A 26129-nucleotide genomic window follows, 5' to 3' on the forward strand; every position below is an offset into this window, starting at 1 on the left:
AAGACTACACCCAACAACTACTGAATATATATTCTTTCCCCCACGTGGATGTAGTGTGTTTACCAAGATAGACCATACACTGGAACATGAAACAATCTCAATAGATTCCAAAAGATTGAAATCTTGTGGAGAATTGAATTCAGACTCAACTTCATAAACCACCTAGGAAATTTCCAAATATTTGGAAATTAACACACTCCAAATAACCCATGAGTCAAAGAAAATATTTTGAACTGAGTGAAAATGAAAACAACACATCAAAATTTATGGGATATAACTTACCCAACACAGGCAAAGAAAATATATCTATAAATGTTCATATTAGGAAAGAAGAAAAGTCTAAATCAATTATCTAAGCTCCTATTCTGGAAAATGAGGAAAAGAAGAACAAATTAATCAAAGCTAAGAAATAATAAAGGTAGAACAGAAACTCTACAGAAGAAAAAGCACTCAAGCAATAGAGAACAATGAATGAAACTCTAACCTTGGCTCTTCAGTTTTTAAAAAGGTAAATAAAATTGATCAACTTGATAAATTACCATTGTCAAAAATGACAAAGGGGAAAACATGACAGATCTACAGGTATTAAAAAGATCAGGGGGGCCTGGGTGGCTCAAGTCGGTTAAGAGTCCGACTTCAGCTTAGGTCATGATTTCACAGTTCATGGGTTCAAGCCCTGCGTCAGGCTCTGTGCTGACAGCTCAGAGCCTGGAGCCTGCTTCTGATTCTATGTCTCCCTCACTCTCTGCCCCTCCCCCGCTTGTGTGTGTGTGCTCTCTCTCTCTCTCTCTCTCTTTCTCAAAAGTAAACATTAAAAATGTTTTTAAAAAGATCAGAATCTTCTGAGCAATTATATACTAATACATTTGATAATGTATAAAAAATGAACACATTCCAAGAAAGATGAAAATTATCAAAACTGACACAGGAAGCAACAGAAAATCTGCATAGCCCTATACCAATTAAATTCACGATAATTAAATGAAATTCAAAACCTTCCGCAAGGAAAACTCCAGGGTCAGCTGGCTTCACCGGTGAATTCTATCAAATATTTAAGGGAGAAATGACATCAATTCTTCAAATACTCTTACAGAAAATAGAAGATAGAATGCTAGGCAACTCATTTTATGAGGTAAGTATTACTCAAATACCAACTAGATGAGGATATTACAAGAAAACTACAGATGAATACCCCTCATGAATGTAGACACCACTGTCCTTAACACGACGTGAGCTGATCAAATACACATATACGTAAGTTCAAATTATCTAGGACAGCATAAGCTATTTTTTAAAAAACCAACAACAAAGTTGGAGAACTTGCATACCCTGCTTTCAAGAACCTGCTCGAAAGCTATAGTACTAAGGAAATGTAACATTGGTGAAAGAAGAGACAGGTATATGAGAGGAACAAATAAAAGACCCAAATATAGACAATTAATTGATTTTCTATTAAGATCAAGACGATTTAGTGGAGAAAGAGAAGTCTTTTCAACAAATGGTGCTGGAACAGCTGGATATCCGTATAAGAAAAGCAAATTTAAAACAGATCCTGGGGCGCCTGGGTGGCTCAGTCGGTTAAGCATCCAACTTCGGCTCGGGTCATGATCTCTTGGCTCATGGGCTCGAGCCCTGCGTTGGGCTCAGTGCTGACAGCTCAGACCCTGGAGCCTGCTTCAGATTTTGTCTCTCTCTCTCTCTCTCTCTCTCTGCTCCTCCCCTGTTTGCGCTCCGTCTCTGTCTCTCAAAAATGAACCAACATTGAAAAAAAATTGTTTTAATAATAAAATAATATATATATATATATATATATAAACAACTAATACAACTCAACAGTAAGAAGAGGAACATTTTTTTTTTATTTTTTATTCTTAAGCTTGTTTATTTGAGAGAGAGCTCAAGCTCGAGGGAGAGTTCGAGAGAGAGCAGGGGAGGAACAGAGAGAGAGAGAGAAATCCAAGCAGGCTCCACAGTGTCAGTGCAGAGCCCAACACAGGGGCTCGATCTCATGAACCATGAGATCATGACCCAAGCCGAAATCAAGAGATGGACACTTAACCGACTGAGCCACCCAGGCACCCCAAACAATCAATGTTTTTAAAATGGGGAATAGATTTGAACAGACACCTCACAAAAGAAGTTCTACGAATGGTTAAGAAGTACATGAAACGAGGCTGAGCATCATTAGTTATCAGGCAAATGAAAAAAAGAAAAAAACACATTGACACACCACTGTATAACCATCAGAATAAAACTAAGAAGACAGGGGCGCCTGGGTGACTCAGTCGGTTGAGCATCCAGACTCTTGATTCCAGCTCAGGTCATGATCTCACAGTCATGGGATCCAGCCTCACGTCGGGCTCCGTGCTGACAGCATGGAGCCTGCTTAGGATTCTCTCTCTCCCTTTCTCTCTGCCCTTCCTCTGCTCGTGCTCTCTCTCCCTCTCTCAAAATAAAGTTAAAAAAAAAAAAGAAGAAAATTAAAAAGATTGAGGATAACAAAAGAATGTGTCAGAAATATATGCGGGAGCTAGAGCTCTCACACATTGCGGAGGAGAACACAGAATATGGGGGAGAACACGGAATGTGGGTGAGAACACAGAATCCAGGTGAGAACACAGAATGATACAACTACTTTGGAAAACAGCTTCTTTTGTAATTAAACATACACCTACCCTGTGGTCTAGCCATGTCACTTCTAGGCATTTATTCGAGAGCACCGGAAGCACACAGGCACACAAGCCTTGCGCACAAGTATCCACGGCCGCTTTATTTGTAACAGCCCCCTAACTGGAGACAAATCAAATGTCCAACCGCTGGTAAACGGCGTTTGAAAAGCTGATACGCATCCGGTGGAAGCAACAGGAACAAACTGCTGTTACACACGGCACGGAGGGATCTCACCAGCATTCCGCTGAGTCAAAGAAGCCAGACACAAAGGGGACGCACTGTTTGATTCCATTTGTATAAAATTCCAGAAAATGCCAAGCAATCTACAGTGACAGAAAGCAGATCGATGTTTGCCTGGGGACGGGAGTGGCGAGAGATGGGCTGCAAAGGGGCAGCAAGCGAGAGAAAAGCTCTGCGTTGTGACTGTGGTGTTGGTGGCACAGGATGAATGCACCTGTGAAGCTCCTCACGTCGTGTACTTTAGATAGGTACTGGCTGTTTCTTGTACAAAAATCATAACTCAGTAAATTAATTTTGCATCTATTATGTTAAAAAAAAAAAAAACATCGCCTTCTGTACCCGCCCTCAAAGGCCTTGTAATCCAGAAAAGTAAAATGCAGTACAAAAAGTTGATTTTAGACCACCCTGTTCTATTCTAAGAAGCGTGGAATCAGCTGCAAAGCAGACAAAGAAGGGTTTCTGGAGGCTTTAAAGTAAGCAAGTGCTACCATGTAGATGATGGGCATTACTAACATTCACCAAATATTTCCAGCCCTCTTTGCAGGCGTGTGGTAGTCTTTCCCCATCCCTTACAAAATGAAGTGTGGTCAAGTGACCACTTTGGCCAATGAAACGCGCGTTTAGTATAATGAGTATGAGCCACATCCCCGTGGAAGCTTTCAGAGCAGTTTCTTACTTGACACATCCTCTCCCTCTTCTGAGATGAGAGAACATGTTGCATGGGAATTTCCAGGAGGTTCCTGAGTGGCTATCATAAGCAAAGCATCCTCCCCTCTCTCGCCTCCCCACACTCTGGGGTGAATATGTAATGTAAACAGAGAGGGAAAATCTTGTTACTGGAAGCCTCTGAAATTTGGGGACTGTTTCTAACTGCTCCAAAAGCAATCGGTCTTTTCCCATACGACGTGCAATTTTAAGTGGAACTCCGACAATGTCTTAGAAGATGGGTTTCAGAGGGAACTTGCAGGGCACTGGCTAGAAGGCTACTGTAATCCATAGCTGGTAAGTGCACGAACTAGGCAGGAGCTTAGAAAAGCAGTGAAGGAATCCAGAGATGTAAAATGGAAAAGAGCTGACAGGAGATGATAATGACTCTGAGACTCGAAAACAACCTAAACGTCTGTTTTCGAGGTGCTGCAAAGAGAAGGTTTTTGAAAGAAAAGGGATGGCTAAATGGGGAGATGAAGCAAAGAAAAAAAAAAAGATTAAGGAAAGGAGGAGCTACGGCCACCTCATCGAAAGCAGAGGCACATCCCTGTACAATAAAGGCTACAGAAAGATCAGGAACTTTGGAAGAAAACAGACCTGGGTGTGAATCCTGAGGCAACTGGTTACATCACTTAAGTCGTTCATTTACCAACAGTAAAGAACGCCAAAAGGACCCCTACCCTCACGGGGCTTACACTCAAAGGGAAGGAAGCGACCACTATATATTTACGTACCGTGTAGAAAACCCACATGATGTTGTCATTATGGAAAACGGGCAAAATAATAAATATAAGGCTTGTCAAAGGCAACGACCACTTCATTTTGTTCAAAACCTTCATCTGCCATCAACATCAAAAGTAGAGATCTCTGTGTCCTTTGTACGTACAAAAAGAGCCATCCCCCCCTTTCCTTCTACTTTACCACATTTTAAGAACCAACGGTGAAAAATCAAGTCCCTTCACCCCAAGAATTCTGGTTTACTGACACTACCTAGTGAGTGTACCAAACATTTTGTGTGTCTATGTGTGTCTGGGTGTGACTATTTTTTTTTTAATTGAAGTATAGTTGACACAGAATATTACATTAGTTTCAGGTATACAACACTGTACCAAAGGAGAGTGTATGTATGTGGTGGGGAGGTGAGGGATGGGTGGTAAAATCTGGCTTTTAGACAAGCCACTTCTCAAAGTTTAATGTGAGGAGGAATCAGTGGGAGACCTTGGTGAATGCAGGCTCTGATTCAATGGGTCTGGGGTAGTGCCTAGGATTCTGCATTTTTTTTTTTTTTTTTTTTGAGTAGGGTCCATGCCCAACACGGGGCTCGAACTCCCAAAGCTGAGATCTAGAGTCACGTGTTCTGCTGACTGAGCCAGCCAGGTGCCCTGAGACTCTGCATTTGTAACCAGCTCTCCAGAATGCCGAAGCTACTGCTCTCAGGATGCCAAGTAACATTGTTCTAGATGTCTTAGTAGTGGGTTGACCTCAAGGGAGCCAGTGGGGCGTGTTTGGCCCTTGCCCTTTCCTACTGAGGAACTCCTACTCCTACTGAGTTGAGAAGAGCATCTCTATCTTGTGCCGCCATTTCTAATCGCGTTCACCCTACTTTCCTTTATGTGCCTGGAGAATCAGATCCCGAAATGTGCTTGTTTGGGGAAGACCCTGGACAAAGAGCTTCTAATGCCTCGCTGCACTGGATTCCTACAGCTCCTTGAGGTGGGGACCATGATTACACCCATTTTACAGAAGAGAAGACTCCAGCCCAGATAGTTTAGCTCACACTAGCAAGTATGGAAAGGACTCAAAATCCAGAGTCTACCCCAGAGACCAAGCTCTTAACAACTGCTTCCTCCTTACCGTGTTTACATCACAGGTTCCTTTCCTGCTCTGTTGCAGCATCAGAAGCAACTTGCAGTTGATGGCTGCCTCCCATTTCAAAGTCGACAAAGCCAAGTCTGATCTTCTTTCAAAATGACTTGGTTTCAGGAAAAGGAATTGAAATCCAAAATGGAGAAATCTTCTGGAATTAAAAGAGAGGGGATTCAGCACTAGCATTGAGGGTTTTTTTGTTTTGTTTTGTTTTGTTTTGATTTTTTTTTTTTTTTTTTTTTTTTGTCTACGAAGTAATGTGAGTTCATAGAATATTATCATACATCTTTTGGAATTCTTGGACACTCATATTTCATCAACTGAGCACCTGATGTCCTACCTAACAAGGGTGCCAGGAGAAGGTTCCTTAAGAGTCTTCCCTGTCAATAGGGAGAAGCTACTCTGTACCACAATGCAACATTATGTGTGCTAAAGAGTTTAATATATGTCCTTTTGATTTTTCTACAAAGAAGAGACCCTAATTCAATTCAGCTAACCAAAGTTTGCATATAAAACAGTAGCTCTCAAACACAGTTGCACATGGGAATTTCCAGGGAATTTTACAACACACCTGAGTCCTACCCCTGAAAGGTCTGCTGTGACTGGCTTGGGATGCATTGGGTATCAGGATTTTTAGAACTTCTTAGGAGCTTCTAATGCACAGCCACAGTTGACAATCGCTGGCATGAAAAACAGAGGGAAGACTCTCCAGCCAAAAAAAAAAAAAAAAAAAAAGGGTGGCGGGGGGGGAGAGGAGATGTCTTCATCCATCCGCTGTTAGGGTTTTGCCTATGTACATGGCTACATAGGTCTAACACAATAATCAACCCTATTCTAAGTGCCAGCAAGTGGTTCCCCACAATCACTGACCAAACCACACATTTCACACTTGGCATTTGATGGCCATCTACTGCAGATGTCAGCAACACTGCCCCAAAGCAGGGGCGCTTAACATGGAGATGGAATTCAGGTGGCCTGTGAACGTATGGCAACAAAAAGCCCATGTCCCTTTTCTCTAACCTTTCCTGGAAGTTCCCCGTTTCCGGCAGTGATGAATACAGGCTACCAACCACAATAGCATGGGCACTTCTTGGGAGTTTGCATCCGCTAATACTTTCACATCTTAGTTTTGCCGTCACCATTACTGGAGATTACAGTTGTTGAACGGATCTGCCGTTAGACAGAGGGGTCTTCAGTGCAACGATAAGGTTGCACCTCTGTGGCTGTATCACCACTTTGATGCTCTGATTTGTACTCCAGTAGAAGTGATTCTGATTTAATTGAATTTTTCTGTATGTAATGACATGATTCCCAGAAGGGATCTAAATGCACCCCCCACCCCCACCCCGGAACCAACGTGGTGAGTGGCACGTCGGTTCACTGATCTGAAGACAGGGCCCTAAGAAGCAAGACCCTGCGCGTTTGTATCCGCGTTCACGAAAGGCCCTCTCAGGAGCTCGACACCCAGGACGAAGTTGGCTCTTGGTTTTCCCCCTGCGTTTCCGCAGATAAGATTTACCCTGAAAAGCCAGTTCAACGTAGCAGAGAATAGGATGGGCTTTCTCTTTCCCCTCAGCTGCCTCCTGCTCTTGGCATTCCCGAGTGCCCAGACTGCCAGGCTGGTAACTCGAGCCTCCAAATTAATCAACACACAGCGCCCAGTTCAAGCCCAGGCAGACAAGCCCGGGAGCCAGACAAGCTCTCCTCTGGTGACCCCGGGGCCCCAACCCCGCAGCCCCTCCCGCCACCCTCACAGGCCACGCTTCCTCCACTGCCCGCCCCCGCCCCGCACTCCCCAGGGCAGGTGCCCGGGGCCTGGGGGGGGGGGGGGGGGGGGGGCGGGGCGGGCTGCGATGGCCCCGACTGGGCGGTGGGCGTCTTACCTCGCGGGGGGACGCTCGCCGCGCCGGAAGCCGCCCGGTCGCAGCCCGCGCGGCGCGCACGTCCCGGTTCCGCCGCGTCCGAACCCACGCGCGACCCGGCGGCCTGGTCCCTGCGCTTTCACCGCCCGGCGCGGCGGCTGCACGTTGGCGGCGGGTGGAGAAGCGGCGAGAGGGCACCGCCGCGGGAGCCGAGAGCAGGCAGGGCCGCCCGAGTGCCGACGCCCGGCGCGCCTCCCGCTTAATCTGGGCACGGCCGCTGGCCACTCCCCCCACCCCGCTCCGCCGCCTCCCCAGCGCACACCCCCAAATTCCCCACCTCCGACCCGCGCCCCCCAGGCCCCGCCCCGGCCCCAGGACCTCGGGAGCATCCTCTGCGAACCCCTTACCCTGGATCCGCGCCCACCTGCCCCGCAGCGCGCGGCCTCCGCTGCGCTCCTGGGCACGGTGCCCGGCTCGGAGGGACATTGACTGGTGAGTTGAAGGGGAGGGGGGACGAGGGCGGGACCTGCGCCACTTCTTCCCTCCCTTGGAGCCGCAGTCAAAAGCCTCAGTGGGGAGGGACGGACGGCGCGGCTGAGCCCTGCAAAACCCGCCCCGGGCGGGCTGGCGAGGCGAGCTTCACAGCCGGGCTCCCCAACCCGCGCCGCGCGAGGGACGCGGTGGCCGCAGAGCCTGCGGGTCACTGGACACGCCGGGGCTCTGAGCCGGCGCCCACCATGCGCCCCGGGACGGCTCGGAGGCCGCCCGCGCTGCTGCTGCAGCTCCTGCTGGTGCTCCTGGCGGCGGCGCCCACGACAGGCAAGGTGAGTGCGGGGCGGCGCGACCCCCCAGCCCCGCGTTCCGGGGACGCGCGGGCCCCACCCGCGGGGCGCAGTCCTGGGAGTCCCTGCCCGGTGCGCGCGTGCCTGGGCGGGCAGCGTGGGGATGCGAGCGAGCCGGGATGCCGGGGAAAACAGGTGGAATACGCTGGAAGAAGGCTGGTTGGGAAAGGCGGGGAGCAAGCTGGTCTGATTCCCTAGGAGCCAGGGATACTGGGGAAAGTCTCCAGAGGTAGATGATAGATAGGTAGGTAGGTAGGTAGGTAGATAGATAGACTCCAGAGGTAGATGACAGATAGATAGATAGATAGATAGATAGATAGATAGATAGATAGATAGATAGACAGACAGACAGACGTGGGTAGATAATGGCCAGGGATGAGAACACCGGATATAGAGACATGCGATGTCACACTGGTGAATCAGAGCAGGCAGCATGGCCTGGCAGAGAGCACAGAGGGCCCCAGCCCTGACATTTCTTAGTTGTCACCTCACACTGAACTCTGACCTCTCTGGGGCTCGGTTTCTCCCTCGTTCGAACTCCCACTCCAGTGTTCTGTCAGCACTGTTGGGAAAAGCTAATGCCATCACTGAAAAGTTAGTAGCACCTTAGAAATAAAACTCATGTTAGGATGAATTAAGCAGTCTGTCACTTTGATTTTGACTCATAACTTGAGAGATCCCAGATTCACTTAAAAGCACTCCATACTTCTTATTCTTTGCAATTAAAGATGAACTGGGTGTCCTCCAAAGTGTTTTGATTCCTAGTTTGACTTACTTGATTTGAACTCGGTGGAAGTGAAATTTAACTTCTCAGATGACTTTTGTGATTTTTACACGTAAAAAGTTAATTTGGGTGTTAAGGCAGCATCAGTGTCATTCCCATGGATGAGCTGTTTTACAATTTCATGATTGAGATTATAATTGGAGGTCAGTAGTCACATAAATAAATGTTACCTATAAAGATCGTTAGAGTCTATGACCACATGTTATCTATTTTTTCTTTTAAATTAAGACACGAGAGATGAAGCTAAAACCCTCTTTGGCATCTTCATACCTCTTTCCCTCCCTGTCCAAACAAAGGTCATCCACTGACCACTTCGTGTTTCTTTGTGGACATTTTCTGTGCATTTACGTACTAAACAGACTCACAAACAACATGTAATTTTATTGGTGGTTTTTAACATAACTGATACCATGCTATATGTATCCTTTTGCAACCTACAGATCTGTCCATGTTAGTATTTAGTTAATTTATTTATTTATTTTAAATTTATTTTGTGTGTGAGAGAGAGAGAGAGAGAGAGCATGAGAGGGGAAAGAGAGAGGGGTGCAGAAAGGGAGAGATAGAATCTCAAGCAGGCTCCATGCTGCCAGCACAGAGCCTGACAGGGGCTCGATCTCACTAACCATGAGATCATGATCTGAGCTGAAATCAAGAGTTGGGAGCTTAACCAACTGAGCCACCCAGGCGCCCCTGTCCATGTTAGTATTTAAGATAGATTTACTTCTTTTTCTTTTTGTCCTGTTGCATGACTTTCCACAATATATGAATATGCCAAAGTTAATTGAATCATCCCCCTATTAATTTACACTTAGGTGACTTAGTGTTTTACATTCTAAAGGATTTTGTGAGCCATGTAATCTCTTCATGTAGCTGGTTCTAACAAAAATGCACTTTGCATAGACTAGGAATGCCCAACCCAATACTTCTGAGCATGCTATAGTAATCTCATTTAAGTCAATGTAGATTGTCTACCAACTTTAATCCAGGAGCAAATAAGTCCAACAACCAAGAAACCTAAAGGGAGTATATGTTGTGGGAGGTCCAGAGCAGGGTTTGCACATCCTTCCAGACTCCAAAGAAGAGGTGAGGTTGGGGAAGGATGGAGAAAGAGGGGTATGTAAAGATCAGCCTGAAAAAGTGATGCTCTATGAACATGTAACCTCTAATTATACCAATTTCTAATTATGTTGTCATATTCCCTTATTCTTTTTTTTACATGTAAAATTTCTGTCTTGAATTTGGCCAAATCTCGGTGACTTTCTTGCTGATATTACAATTAATCCATTTGTATTATTTTTATCATCACTTGAAGTAAGTCTTTGTTACTATTTATAAGAAGTATCCTTTCCATTGCACTTGCTGAATTACATAAAAAGTGTCATTAGAAACCATGAAATGTCTGTAGAGAAAAGGAATCATAAGTTAACCAGTAACTTGTCCAAAGAGTGCCAGCCAGCAAGGCTCCCTCCACAGGGTAACTCTGGCATTGGGCAGGGCACTTGACCTCTCTGAACCTCAGTTTTCTCATCTGTAAAATGAGGCTGAAACCCCTGGTGAGGCCAGCAGGTGAGATAATGAGTCAGGCCATGGAGTAGGGGCCAGTCTTCAGGGCCAACCATTTGTGGGCATTCTAGACTCCAAGATCAATAATGCCAGAATCCCTGCTTTTCTCAGCGGAGAAGCAGGGGCAGTTGGGGGGGGGGGGGGGCGTGGTAGTGTCCAATTTCCATTAGAAATCTCTCAAAGTCTAGATGTTAGCAAATAAGTCAAAACTTTACAAAACACACCATATTTTTTGTAAAGGGCTAAATAAACTTGGGGCCAAATAATGTGTAGGTGCTGGCTAAATTGAGCCTTTGAGCCACGGTATTTATCATCTTGGTGCTGCACTAGTTACAAACATCACTTTGCTCTAAATTTCTGCAATTTGATTTTAGCAGTTTCTCAAAACAGGGAGAGAGTAGCGATGTTGAGCCCACATTCTGAGTTCAGACTGGGTGGAACTGTCCACCCACACAGTTTGTTCTGAAGTGCCCTGAGTGAAAACCAGTCCCTGACCTGTCTGTTCAGCTCATCCTCTGGTTCTACCGCCATGGCCAGGCCCAGCTCAGCAACTTGAACCTGGGAGGTACATTGCTGTTGCCTCAGGCAATAAATAGATTTAGGAGATGGGCTGGAGACAGCTCCTCCTTTGATATCTGTGGAAGGTGAGGTTCATGGTTTGAGGTATGGTTTATCGTTCTTTTTGCCTTAAAGTTCCAGACAGAGCAGAAATACAGCAAGCAAATATCAGGAGCTGAATAACAGCTGCATTTAGGGAAGATGCTTTCTCAACTGGTTTCATGTTTAAATTTTAAGAATGAAGTTGACACAAACAGAAAGTGTAACGGACACCAATTTATTCATCCCTGAGATTAGGCAAGTATTAATAGGCTTTGACCCGTTTGTTCTCAGGTCTCTCCCTTTAGGGAAAACAATATGTATATATATAAAAAGTCAGCCACATGTTCTTTGCCCCCTCTTTTGTGCATAGTTCTGTATTTATCCATTTCGTGTGTGTGTGTGTGTGTGTGTGTGTGTGTGTGTGTGTGTGTGTTAGTCACTATGAAAAATAAATGTTTTCGTTTTGTGGTCCTTCAAATGCAATAAATGGTTTCACATTCATAAGCTTGCTCCCCTCACTCCATATTATGGTTTTGGATTTTATCCATGTTGATACATATAGATGTGATTCATGTATACACATATGGATGTGATGGTTGATGCATAGTATCCAGTTATACAAATAAAGCACAGTCTATTTTTCCATTCCTCCCCCCCCGCCCAGCACAGGAAGTTGGTTTCCATGGTTTTGTTTTACAAAGTCGCGACAACATAACTGCTCCGTGTAGGTACCATTGTGACAACTAGATCTGGAATTCCTAGGTAGAATTCAAAGGGAAAGCATACTTTAAGTTGCATGAGGAATTGCCAAACAGACTCCAAAATGGTGGAGCCAATAATGTGCCAGAGTATCTGCTTCCCTACGTCCTCAGCAAAACTTGATGTGTTTCGATGTTAGTGAGTATGAATAGGATCTTGTTTTGACCAGGGAGCTCGTGGATCTTTTCATGTTTTCGTTGCTGGTTTTTCTGTACCTCGGGGTGAACTGCATGGACAGCTCTTTGCCTACTGATCTGTTGTGGCCTTGTGCTTCTTCCGCGCTAATAACGAGGAGTCATTTCTATATTTTGGATGCCACACTTTTGCCATTTAAATGTGCAGCAAGTATGTCATTCCAGTGTCTGATTTATCTTAAATTTAGCTACTGGTGGCTGAACATAGAACTTTTTTTTTCCTCTACAATCTCGAACTTCCCATTTTTCCTTGATGTTTTCTGTTTTGCGTCTCATTAAAGTAATCCTTTTCTTCCCTGGGATTATTAAAATGTTCTCTTGGGGAGCCTGGGTGGCGCAGTCGGTTAAGCGTCCGACTTCAGCCAGGTCACGATCTCGCGGTCCGTGAGTTCGAGCCCCGCATCGGGCTCTGGGCTGATGGCTCAGAGCCTGGAGCCTGTTTCCGATTCTGTGTCTCCCTCTCTCTCTGCCCCTCCCCCGTTCATGCTCTGTCTCTCTCTGTCCTAAAAATAAATAAACGTTTAAAAAAAAAAAAATGTTCTCTTATGTCAAGAAAAAGTTTTGTAATGTAACTCCTTTGTATTTAGGACTCTTAATCCTGGAATTGTTTTTCTACTTAGGAACATGATTTTATCATTTTCCATATATATGATAAATTGTGCCAACATTATTTATTGAACAGTCCGTTCTTCCCCCCCCCCCAACCCCTGCTTTGCAGTGTTACATCTGCAAACGTGTACCAAGCACTCATTCATTTAGGAGTCTGTTTATATTCATTCATTGGTCTCTTTTTTCAGGGCTTTAACTTCTCACTATGTTTTCAAGTTTTCTGTTTCTTTAATTTCTAAGTATTTGATATTTTTAGTGCTATCGTCAATGTGTTTTTTCCCCAAAATTTAATAGTCTAACTATCAAAAATACAGCAAACATGGTTGAATTTTTATTTTGACTTTATTTTTATTTTTTTAAAATTTTTTTAACATTTATTTATTACTGAGAGACAGAGAGACACAGAGCATGAGCAGGGGAGGGGCCAAGAGATGGAGAGACACAGAACCTGAAGCAGGCTTAAGGCTCTGAGCTGTCAGCACAGAGCCCAATACGGGGCTCAAACTCACAAACTGCGAGATCATGACCTGAGCCAAAGTCGGACACTCAACTGACTGAGCCACCTAGCTGCCCCTGTATTTTGACTTTAATCAAGCAACTCTGAGTAGTCCAAATGCATTTAAGGCTAATGACCTTCCCCCCAAATACTGCTTTTCCTGCATCACACACATTTTAGTAAGTGGTATTTCAATATAACTAAATTCAGAATCCTTTCTAATTGATTTATTTGTCCTATGGGTTATTTAAATCCTTATTTCTTAATTTCCAAACAGAGGGAGATTTTCTAGTTAATCTTATTTTTTAATTAAATTGTGATGGAAATGATATTCTGACTTAAAGATACACACACACACACACACACACACACATATATTTACCAATTAGGTCAAGATTTTTTAGTCATGTTATTAAACTTGTATGTGCACATTTGTTTCTTACGTATCCTACTCAGTGCATATTTAATCTGAGAGTCTATAGTTTTCATCAAATCTCAGATATTCCTGATTTACATTTCTCCTTCCCCACTCTCTCTATTCCTGGCTTTCGTAGGATGCATCCTGGACCTTCTCATCTTTTTTCCATTCCTCCTAACTCCTTATAAGACATACCTTTCATATGCCACTTGGGTCCTCTGGGTCCCACCTTGCTCCTGGTCTGTGGGCACTGACTTTCCCCAGTTGCCAGCTTGGCCACAGACTTTGAACCTGGAACAGCCTAATGGTTCCTCTAGACTCTACTCATGGCTCCCTGTTGGACCTTAGAGGTATAGGGTATTAACACCTGTGGGCAAATCTTTGACCAGTGGGTGATGGGAGCCATTGGATAAATTCTCTTCCCCCCACCCCCCCGCCACAGAAGAACTGTTCTGAACTGCGGAGGTTACCCCAGACTGTCCACAAGACCAGTCATCAGCTGGACTTGAGACCAACTTGGAACATTCTCAGCTTCTGCCTCAGGGGCTTCGTCCCCTGCGCTGCCCCCTGTGAACCCTCCCCACACCTCTTTCAATTTTTAATTCTCTCTTCTGCTGTTTGGAAATTTCAGTAGATTGATTTTTCAATCTATTGTAATTTTCAGTGATGAAAAAAAAAAAAAACAACCTCTGGATGGAACCGTTTGACATGGTTTATAACCCCAGATCTATTAATTATCAGCTTTTAAATTTTTGTCTCAACTTCTTTATTTTAAAATGGAAGTAAGAGATTCACTTCAGGATTTTATGAGGATTCAGTGATTTAATACTCATGACACATACTTCACTATATCTGTCACATAGTAATCGTTCAATAAACGTTAACCATGACTATGTTCATTCGTTAAATTTTAATTTCAGTGACGGTTCCAGAAGTCCTTTCTGAAGTCTAAATCTATTTGGGCTTTGGGATTTTTTTTTTGTCTTTTCTTGTAGATTTTCCCCCATTTTTATGCCTTCATTCATTTTACACATACTCATTTCATACTCAATACTTTCTGATTCTTTTTCAATGATTTCATTGAAATCAGGTCTGGGCCTGTCCTGTTTCTTCTGTGTCTATCGGTGATCACCCATGGGGAGACAATGTGAATGAGAAGTTTGGGGGAAATAAAAGCTTCCTCTGTCATCATTCAGCCCACACCACCCCCTCCATTTCACCTCATTGCTCACAGATTGGAGCTGTTCTGTCCTGGGATTAAAAAAACAACAAAGTAGTTCTGTGGCTCCCAGGAGAATTGTTTCCCATTAGAATAGACTTATTTAGTAATGGTTTGGGAGGATGGGGGCACCAAACATGTTTCCTTTCGTGTTCTCAGGGCCACCCTCCTCTAGGCCCTCCCACTGCCTGCTTCCTCCATACATTCTGACTTCCACTAGATGAGTGGGGGTCAAGGGCAACAACAGCAAAGCCACCAGCTTCCTCTCTCAGCTGCCTCTCCCTCTCTGAGGAGAGTTTTCCTTCTTGAGCTTTTCTCTGGGGTTGTAGTAGCTAGTTTGTTTTCAGGCATGATCCCTAGTAAAACTGTGAATTAAATGAAATCTGTCTTTGCCTTTCCCTTATAATTTCTGCCCTGTTACGGAGAGCACAGTAATAACTGCCTTGTGTTAACTCTGAGCAAAGTTAACCTTGTTAAATATTGCAATTGATGAAAAAACCCTCAAACCTCTCAGTGTACGATTCCAACAGGGCCGTCTGGTTTGCAAATGCCCTGTGGTCCTTCATCATGTGCATTTAACCATGGAGTAAAAGAGTTTTTCCAAGATCAGTAAAAACACATGGTGCTCAGAGCATTTTTGTTCTACAAAGTTTGTATCTGGTCTCAGCCTAAACTTTTTAATCATAACAGCCTTGCACTATAGATTATTTGTTTCACCGCCATTTTCAGTTTCCGAAAATAAGAAAACTGAGATCATATCAACTTTTTAACAGAGTAGACATCTTCCCTATCAGCCCAACCACCATGGCCTTGGCCAGTTGCTTAATCCCTCTGAGTTATCTTCATCTCTAAAAATCAGATGAGAAAGACTCTTACTCCAAGTTCTATGTTTATCTCACAAGATCCCATTGCTGGCTCTTGTCTTCTTGAAGCTCCCATGGCCGTCTTTCCATCCCTCTTGGGGTTCCTTCTTCAACTGCCAGTTAAGGCCTCTGGCTTCAGAAGTATTTTCTAGTGAAGAGTGAATTAAAGTATATTGGCTGTATAGTTGTCCACTTTACATGATTTCCTAAGCTCAGATAAGTAAGCATCAGTGTCCATATCATGCAATAGAAATGTAATGTGAGCCACAGCTATGAGCCACATATGTTATTTTAAGTTTTTCAGTAGCCACATTAAAAAAGTAAGAAGAAACAGATAAAATTAATTTCAGTATATTTCACTTCTCCCCATGCATTCATAATTTTATAATTTCAACATGTAATCACTGTTAGAAACACTAGTACATGTTTTACGGTCTTTTTTTTCATATGAAGTTTTGAAAACCTAGTGTCTGTTTTGCATTTCTAGAACATCTTAATTCAGAGTATCTACGTTACATTTCAAATGTCCGTAGCCACATGCGGCCACCATCTTCGATAGCACAGATCCACATACGTGGTGTCCAGATACGAGAGGGAGAGCCAGTCCATAAGGTCATATCTCTGAATGGAACACATTTTGCATGTTTGTTTGCCATAAGAAATAAGCACACGTCAAGGGGTGCTTGGGTGGCTCAGATGGTTGAGCATCCAACTCTTGATTTCGGCTCAGGTCATGACCTTCTGGTTCGTGAGTTCAAGCCCGTGGCAGGCTCTGCAGTGACAGCATGGAGCCTGCTTGCGATTCTCACTCTCCCTCTCTTTCTCTGCCCCTAGCCCACTTGTGCGCTCTCTCTCTCTCTCTCTCTCTCTCTCTCTCTCAGATTAAATAAATAAACTTAAAAAAAAAAGTCAACACACATTAAAATGACAAACTTCAATTAAAGACAGTAGGTCAGCATGGATTGTACCTAACTATCTGTACAACTTTTTCTCCAGAAAATCAAGGTAGTCGACCTTGGCTATCACGCTTAAAGCTGCACAAATTACCACTTGTACATATTTGATGATATTGTGCCATTATCAAAATATGAGTAAGGTGTGTACATGAAGAGTTGAAAACACATCACAAAACAGTGAACATTTGGCAACAGGAAAGGAGAAAAGGAGACATACATTGGAAACCAACATGCCACATCTTGCCTATCAGCTGAAGCTCTAAACTAACTTGCCGCTACAACTTAGCCAACTAAGAAGTTTAGTGTTCCCTTAAACCAGTCACTTCCAAAAGGATCTCTGTTTTTCTTATCTAAAAATGGTGGTACTGTATCTCTTGCAAATAAAGTATTCAACACAATGCCCAGCTTTTATAGTCTAGCTACGATTATATTATTATTATTATTATTATTATTATTATTATTATTATTATTAAAATCAGGAACAAGATAATAGGACAGAGACATAGGCATGTGACCCAGGTCCTGGCAACTCAATGATAAACAAACTGCATTCCTGGCCACGGTGGGATAGAGTGTCCAGGGGAACAGGGGAGAGAGACAACAGGCCTATAAACAAACATATAGCTCTAGATTGTGGTACCTGCTAGGAGAGAATAGGATGTGGTGATGGAGAAGGGGAGCATTTACCTTAGCTAGGGGTCAATGGGGAAAACCTTTCCAAGGCACTGGCTCACGTAACCCATGAGCCTTCCATGGGGACTCGGGAATGCGGGAAGTGCTGGGGAATGTGGTCCAGGCCAGGGCTCTCAATAGTGGAGAGAGGCGAGATGCTTCTAATTGTATGGCTCCTGGGCTGTCAAAGTATAAAACCAAGACTAAAGGAACTTCTACAAAAAGAAGAAGAAAATCCCTGAGTTAATTTACTCACCATGATGGAACACAGATGCTGGGTATTTTGCTAGAGATGGGGCAAGGGATGGGAAACAGGGAGTTAGAGCGGCAGGGGCAGGATGGTTGTGCTAATTAAGGATGGGAGATTGCTCCCTAGATAAGGTGGAATAAGTCCACAGGACTATAATTTTAATGTTTGCACTTAACCAATATAATTATAATAATAATTATTATTATTATATTAATAATAATAATTATTATTATATAATATATTATAATATAATATAATATTATATTGTATTATTATATATATAATTATAATAATATATAATAATTATAATAATAATGTTTGCACTTAACCAATTCATATTTTAACAAAGAGGCCATGTAGTATGTTTATGCTATTCACAAGACAGTCGCATTAGTAATGGATGAGTAATGAATTCACACTGCAACTTGGTGATGGGCCCACGTGTAAAGTGAGGTGCTGAAAATGTTCTTTCATTCCCGTTGACATGTCTGTGTCATCCTCTCTCCTCCACCTCCCTGGGACACGTTTGAATTTGCCAAATGTGGCTGTGAGGCCCGGGGCAAGAAGGTAAAGCTGGGCCAAAGAGCCCTTGTCCCAGCTGACATAGGCTCGGGCCAGAGAGGGCTCTAGCCAGGGAAGAATGAAACCCAGGTTAAGGACCTGCCAGCCGGAGGTGAAGACCCCCAGGTCACTCACAGGACCCACAGCACCAGCTTCCCCTCCTGGTGGCTAGAAAGGCAGAACGTCATGTCGGCCCCTCCCCCACCCACCCCAACTGAAATCTGCATATTAATCAGCTCCACAAGGGATTCCTGGGTCCGGTATTGTCTGGGAGCTGTGCCAGCCTTGGTAAGGACCCTGGAGGGTCCCTCAAGATGCGATGGGATGGTACTGGAGAGTTTCAAAAGAACTGTGACACGATCTCTATTTTAAAGACTTGTATGACTGTCACATGGAAGAGGTTGACTGTTCTCTTGGGAACCTAGCCTACATAAAGAAGAGGTGACAAAGCAGGAAGCAAGTCTTGTTGTTGGTACTTCTTCCTCTGGATTCTGGTACCTTGGCAGTCAGAAAGAGACTGGAGAACCAGTCTAGATCGACAAAGCAGTTGTTTAATCCGTCCCTGTTAATTGATTCAGTGCAAGTAATTCGATACTCATTTATGTGCACAGAGAGGAAGGTTAAAAATCCAGTCTGATGTCCTGTACATACAATATCAGGCTATCAAAACAATGTTTTCACATATCATTGTAGGTAGTATATATGTGTGTGTGCATATGCACATATCAAGTATACATTTAAAGAGTATTTGACATTCTCAGTATTTTGGTATTATTGCAATGAGATAATAGTTTTTAAAAAGTATAAGCCTCAGACCTATTTAAAAATGTAATGGTATAAAGATCTGTTATTTTTCTGACAGTAGTTTTGGGATAAGTTAGGAATTTTCCATTTTTAATCTTTAAGATTGATGTTGGTTAATTAGATTGTATCTCCAAATTCGTTTCTTAGAGAAGTGATCCCAGTGTTTAAAAATGAGTTCAAGTGTATTTAGAAAACTTGGGAAGATTTGTCATTATGTAGACAAAACAGGTCACTGGATTTTTTTTCCCGCCAGGATATTTTGTTGTTACATGAACTTCTCAAGGAAAATTTCTACAAGCGGAAGTTGAGAAATTTGCAGTATTTTCCCTCGAATCAAATGTCAAAGCATATCTGGAGAGACCCAAAACAACAAGGTTAATATTAATTCTCTTTGTTTAACCAGATGATAGGATAATTTTATTCTGTTTATTTGTGTATAATATCAGGAAAGCTGAAGCATTCACATGCTGGCTTTAAAAAAAATTTATGTGTTGTTCAAAACTTGGCCAGTGTTTAAAAGTACCAAAAGAAATGTAAAAATGAAAATTACCCATAATCATATTAGCCACAGATGATTACTGATAACATTTTGGTCTTTCTCTACCAGATTATTTTTTTATTCTACTCTTTTCACCCAACAATGGGCTGGTGAAAATTTTATGAGTTATTAATTATTACAAGTATCATCTCTAGATGTCTACAGAGCACTTCATTGTAGGTTAGCACCAATAACTTACTTAGGTAATATCTTTCTATTGAATTTTTGTGATTATTTCCAGTTGTTTAGACATAAAGCTGCCATGGAAACTCCTTGAAGACAAACATTTTCTAAGATCATACTTTAAATAATTTTCTGTGTAGATGCTTTCTTATCAAAGGTCTGGTTTTGTGCATTTCTGAGTAAGATGGAAAGGTAGTATCATTCATGATTTACAGGTAAGGGTCTGTCCCAAGACAACTCATCAAATTAATGAAGGAAGTAGGTTTAGACTTGGGACCAGTCAGTTAAGCATCCAACTCTTGATCTAGGCTCAGGTCACGATCTCACGGTTTGTGCATTTGAGTCCGGCATCAGGCTCTGCACTGACAGCATGGAGCCGGCTTAGGATTCTCTGTCTCCTGTCTCCCTCTCTGTCTCTGCCCCTACCCCATTTGTGGCATCTCTCTCTCTCTCTCTCTCTCTCTCTCTCTCTCTCTCTCTCTCTGTTTCTCAAAAATAAATAAATCAACTTGGAAAAAATATAGCTTTAGAATTGGGAGTTCTGGTTATTTGGGTTCTTTAGTAGGACTCTTTCTTGCCAAAACCGTCTCAGATGATTGAAAAGGAGTGTCAGATGTCACTTTATTCATTATTTAAATAACAAAGCACTATTTGCGATAAGATGATTTTTAAAATGCTTCAGTTATTCGGAAAGAACTGAATTCAGAAACCATACCCTTTTACAATCAAAACATCAATGGAATACTTTTACTTACTGAGATATTCTTCATCTCTGCAATCTGGAAAGAGCTCTACCTATTTCCATGTTGCTTCCCCTACTGATCTCCTGAAAGACATGTGTTATGTCTTATTTATAACACAGACAGCTCCAACTCTTGGCAGGACCTTTGGTATAAGTAGTCCCCAGTGAATGTTTTTGGAACGGGGCCAACATTGTATTTTAAACACTAAAACTAAAAAGGCAATAAAGAATTAGTAGGTTCTTAAATCCTTTGACACAAGAATAAAAACAAAGCATTTATTTTCCAGGTGAAATGTTGAATGCACCATTCATTAATTCAGCTGGATGCTGGGACCAAAGGTAGATAAAACCCACATGGTCCCTCCTGCCCTCATGGAGTATGCCACCAAATGAGGGCTTTAGATAAGGACACAGACAATAACAAGAAAATTAGATATGCTCTCACAGGGCAAATACGGAAAAGCAAAATTTGAGTGGAGTTGAGAGGAAGAATAAAGATCAGTTAAATGTACAAAAAAGTGAACACGTGGGCTTTATGGTATAACAACAATAAATTGTGGAACGACAATGGGGCCAGGAAGTGGTAAGTTTCCAGTGGCTTGAAAACACAGCTTATCTTCAAAGTAAAGTACTTAAGGAGCGCCTGGGTGGCTCAGTCAGTTAAGCGACCAACTTCAGCTCAGGTCATGATCTCACAGTTTGTGAGTTCAAGCCCCTCATTGGGCTCTGTGCTGACGACAGCTCAGAGCCTGGAGCCTGCTTCCCAGATTCTGTGTCTCCCTCTCTCTCTGCCCCTCCTCCGCTCATGCCCTTGTCTCTCTGTCTCAAAAATAAATAAAACATTTTAAAAAAAAACAACAACAACAACAACAAAAACAAAGTAAAGTACTTAAAACTGTTGGGAGTGCGGAAAGCAGCACGTACAGTTACTGATAATAGTTCAATCAGCTTCCAGCCCCCACCCCTTCTGGAGCCCACATCAGCATTTAGATAGCGGTGCTCCATACGATACACACATGAACGGGATTTGTCTTCTTTTGCCATGTTAGACAAAAGCATTCCTGCAAACCCTTTCCAGTTGTGAAAAAAAAACCCCTAAGAACAGTCCTGTATCTGAAATCTCATCAGGTAAGTTTCCTACTGATTGCAAGCCAGCATACAGGCCCATGCAGGCGTCAACACTCTCTAAGGTCGCACATACACCGGAGAAGACCAACGGGTAGATTTATCAAGCTCTGCGGGTGCCTGTGCTATGCCCATGGACCTTCAGAGCTTCTACCCGCTGTGACCTGCTCAGGCCTTTCAGAGACAGAGCGTTCAGAGCCCACGTGACCTGAAGGAGCAGCATCCCCAGCCCCCAGGAGAGCAGTCATAGAGGCAAGGACATCTTGGGACACCCTGCCATCCTAGAGAGATCGCACAAGACAGCAGTATGCCCTTCCCCCCATCCTGTGCCAAAAAAAAGTCACTGTTGCGACAGTTTGGGGCAAGCCACTTGCATTCCAAGACTGTCCATTTCCTCAATCATAAAATGTGGTAGATAAAACCTATCCCTCCTCTCTCCAGAAATAATATAATTGAACACATTTTGCATTGTACAAGTGCCAAGTAGTATTGAGACAGGAATGAGCTTCAATATCAGCAAAGCAATAGTCCAAATGTTTCTGATACTCATTTAATTCTCCTGTTATTTTGTGACTCAGTATCAACTTCCTGGAATGTATTAAGGAGTTTCTTCTTTTCAAAAATATTATTCAGTGCATTCTTTGCTGCTGGTATTTTCTAATAACATTATTTGGAAACATCAGCAGAAATGGCATCCTCCCTCAGCACTGTCCCCATTAAAAAATGAACAGTTTGTTTCCCTTACGCCGCCCCATGTAAATACTGATGCAAAACTCATCCAATGATTTCATCGCTTTTACGGTCACCTGCCAAACACCTCACCTAAAATACCTGTTAACTAGAGAGATAGTTCTGGGCAACACTTAATAGTAATCATTTGGTCCTTTCTTTTCTTTCAAATATAGGCTTTTTGGCATGTGTTTTTAAGAGAAGCCATGAGCCAGCTCTGGCACACAGCCTCCCTCAGATTCCACTAATGTGTAATCGGCAGCAACAGGGTCAGAAGTGCAAATTCGCTTGGTGCACATTCACTGAGCACCTACCTTAAGGACAGTACACTATGCGGAAGATACCCTCGGAATATCCTTTATTTTTTGTATTTAAAAAATTTTTGTTTTAATGTTCATTTATTTTTGAGAGAGAGAGAGACAGTGCAAATAGGGGAGGGGGCAGAGAGAGAGAGGGAGATACAGAATCTGAAGCAGGCTCCAGGCTCTGAGCTGTCAGCACAGAGCCAGACGCAGGGCCCGAACCCACGAGCCAGGAGGTCGTGACCTGAACCAAAGTTGGATGCTTAACCACTGAGCCATCCAGGCGCCCTTCCAAATTTCCTTTAAACAGGAAGGCTCCTTGGGAAGTTTATGATAATGAAGCCACTGGAACTAATGATTGGACTAACTGAACAAAAATATTTTTTCTACGCTGATCTTTTTTTCCTAACAATAAAAGTAATACATGTTCATTTGTGAACATTCAAGATATATAGAAAAGTATATATTTTTTTTATTTTTTTAATGTTTATTTTTGACAGAGAGAGAGAGAGAGAGAGAGAGACATAGAGACAGAGCATGAGCGGGGGAGGGGCACAGAGAGAGGGAGACACAGAATCCAAAGCAGGCTCCAGGCTCTGAGCTGTCAGCACAGAGCCTGACGCGAGGCTTGAACTCACAGACCGCAAGATCATGACCTGAGCTGAAGTCGGATGCTCAACAGACTGAGCCACCTAGGCGCCCCTAGAGAAGTATGTTTTTAAAAAGCACTCGTAGTAAAAGAACCTAAGGGGACCCAGTGTTAATATTGTGTCATATTTGTGTAAAAATGAGATCATATGGTATAAGGCATTTTGTATCCTGCTTTTTTGACATTATATTATTTCATTTAACATCTTTTGAAAACAATTACATACAGTTACATCATGTTTATATACCAAGTTTAGGTTTATTTAACCTAAATTTTTGATATAATAAACAAAGCTATGATGAATTCTTGCCCGCATATCTTTTTGTAATAGACTTGTATACTAAAATTATTAATTAGCTCAGCTGGTATTTTTTTTTTCTTTTCTTTTCTTTTCTTTTTTTTTTTTTTTTTTTTTTTTACCACAGATTCTACTTGTCAAATGACAGACACGGTTTTAATACCAGTAAGCAAAAAGAAAGCAAAATCATGCCAAATCCTATCATGGAAATATAACTAGAGATAAAATTTCAATATATATTCTATTGTCTTTTTTTTTTTTTTACTTAATCCAGAATATGATTTGATGTATGATATGAGCCAAGGAGCTATTTTTTTTTTTAATTTCTCAAATTAATTAATTTTGCCAACATTATGTTTATGATAACCTACCCATTCCCACATTGACTTCTAGTGATCTCACCTCTGGTCAAAAATGAACCAAAAGAATATCTTGGATAGAGCCAGGGGTTTCTTGGGACACAGAGCTGAAGATGAGATGCATGGCTCCTGGCCACAAATAAAATATGGATTTTGCCAGTTATTTTCTTTGTTATAGACCTAGAATCAGTCTTGCATTAGATAGATTTAAAGACTCTTGCCTCAACCCGCTCACCATTTCACAGTGCCCCTTCATCCCTCACCCTTAGCTCTAAATCTGGAAGGAGATAGGCTCAAAGACCCCCGCTAGTCATTACCATAGGGCATCTCATTGGTTTTAGACGATTCCAGGCATTTGGAGAAAATGAGCCATTTCCAATCCATTGGCCAAAGAGCAAGATTCTCTCTCTCTCCAAATACCACTCCTTCTACCTCATCTCCTCTTGCTTCCCTCGCCCATTTTTATGACCTTCCCACAGGTGACAGTTGGGCTTAGGATCTCTTGGACTTTTCTCTAGGTTTCTTGAAGGCCAATCTGCCTTGAACCACGCATCGGAATGAAACTAAATTGATTTCCTTATATCAAGTTGAGCAGTAGCTTGGTAAGCACGATAGTACAACCTCAGTAGATTGTATAATGACTGCATTCTAATCTCAGAAGCAAATGCAATTGCAGGGGAAAAAATCATATGGAGATAAAGAAAAGACCTTAAGACTCCACGATTTTGTAAAGGAGGAAAATGTTGGAGATTTTGACCTACACCCGTTGAAACAAAATATCACCTGGACCCGTTTTGAACCTCATCATACATATGACTCCTAAACTTTTTATGTAATCAGGTTAGCACGAATGCAAAGCGTTTAACATGTTCCGATGCAAAACCAGAAGACGAATTCCAATTATTCTTAACATCCGCCCACTAACATACCGTAAATGATTTACTTGGGAATCTATTGCAATAAAGTTCACCTTCAGAAAGTGGCAGTCAGAAAAGCTTCACGAAAACCAGACTTGTTTTCATGTCGAAACTGCTATGCTTTTTCATTTGGAGAAATCACTGACTTGCTCTAAATAGAGTGGGCTCTTTGTTGTTGTTATTATAAGCTTTCCTTGGCCTAGAATTTTCCTGTTTATTCACTATGAGGAAGAGCGTGCTTTGTGTTTCTAACACTGGAGTGGTGGTTCCTAACTCTGTAGGCGTATTGAAGGTAGTGATGTTCCTCATAATCACCACAATGAGCTGTGACCCCCGAAGAGGTGATCTCCAGTGGTCTGTATCTGGGGCTTTCTGGAGAAGTACAACTGGGCACAGCTGTGCACTAGAATAAATTAAGGGCTTCTTAATTACATTCATATTTTCTCCCTGAACTCTTAAGTCCATCATTTCTCACCATTTTTGCCATGAGGACCCTTTGCCCCTGCAAAACTTTTTAACAGAGACAAACATATTTGAGAGGATAGTTAGAAAGTCAGTCTTTACGTAACTCATGCCACCCACAGCCAGCTGCGTGGCCCTGGCTGAGTTGGTGAACTTTGTTTCCCTTATTTGTAAAAGGGGGACAACAGGATAGACCTGTAGGTTTATATACATGATAACGATTACGTACAATGGGGTCTCTAAATGCTTAGCAGTGTGCCTAGCACGTTAGGCGCTCAGTAAGTATTCGTGGTGGTGAAGGGTGATACTTGGCAGCCGTTTGACCAAACCTTCATCTGGCTTCTACCTTCCGGAACCCACCAGTCAAAAGTCTTTACCCTTTGCTTTACAGTCTCTTGCTGTACAACTGAGAGATCAGTCGGGCTATTCATTTTTTAATATGAGACTCTGATGATATCACAAAGTCTTTGCTTTAATTTTTTATTCCAGTTTAACAACAGGAACAAACATAAATGACATTGTATTCGCAGACATTAGATTTTTGAAAGATTTGACTTTTGAACGTACGTGAAGTAATTTCTGTGTAAATAGATTCTTGAATGTTATGCATTTTCCAAAGGAAATAGAGTGGTTCTGTTTGTTTGCTTACTTGCTTTGCCATTTTTTAAAAAGATTTGGAAGTACATATATAAACATCTTGAATTGTGCTGCTTAAAATAAGCATTTGGGGCCAAAGAGCCCGGGATAACAGTGACCAGCCTAAGAACAGGGTGAATCTGGGGAATTTCTGAGAACCTGGTGGCCCAGGAACATCTGAATGTTCCAAGCAGAGACCAGACCAAAGTAGTGGGTGGGAATAAGGGCAGCACAGATCAGAAGGCTCATTGGA

At 42.6% G+C, this 26129-nt stretch overlaps 2 protein-coding genes and 1 long non-coding RNA gene across 11 annotated transcripts in view; 2 read left to right on the plus strand and 1 right to left on the minus strand.

Moving 5' to 3' along the window:
* COL4A4 (collagen type IV alpha 4 chain) overlaps positions 1-7844 on the minus strand; it is a 131927-nt gene extending 124083 nt beyond the window's left edge. For 6 of the 8 annotated variants that reach the window (XM_045481516.1, XM_045481515.1, XM_045481510.1 and 3 more), the window contains exons 1-2: positions 7368-7480; positions 5473-5635 (exon numbers count right to left, since the gene is read on the minus strand). The gene's annotated coding sequence lies outside the window, so the exon portion shown is untranslated. Of the gene's footprint in view, positions 1-5472; positions 5636-7367; positions 7481-7753 lie in introns of those variants that run through there. The other 2 variants (XM_045481511.1, XM_045481513.1) reach the window with 2 other exon arrangements.
* A 49-nt stretch (positions 7845-7893) lies between these two features.
* The window catches only part of COL4A3 (collagen type IV alpha 3 chain), a 134345-nt gene continuing 116109 nt past the window's right edge, over positions 7894-26129 (plus strand). For both annotated transcript variants that reach the window (XM_045481520.1, XM_045481521.1), the window contains exon 1: positions 7894-8170. In XM_045481520.1, coding sequence (XP_045337476.1) covers positions 8084-8170 — 87 coding nt within the window. In that variant the 5' untranslated portion in view covers positions 7894-8083. The remainder of the gene's footprint in view (positions 8171-26129) is intronic.
* Positions 11602-24846, plus strand: LOC123599566. Its single transcript, XR_006713199.1, has 3 exons — positions 11602-12032; positions 19190-19310; positions 24341-24846. It is a non-coding gene; the product is annotated as an uncharacterized LOC123599566 (long non-coding RNA).

This window comes from Leopardus geoffroyi, chromosome C1 (genome assembly GCF_018350155.1).
Source record: "Leopardus geoffroyi isolate Oge1 chromosome C1, O.geoffroyi_Oge1_pat1.0, whole genome shotgun sequence".
NCBI classification, from domain to species: domain Eukaryota; kingdom Metazoa; phylum Chordata; class Mammalia; order Carnivora; family Felidae; genus Leopardus; species Leopardus geoffroyi.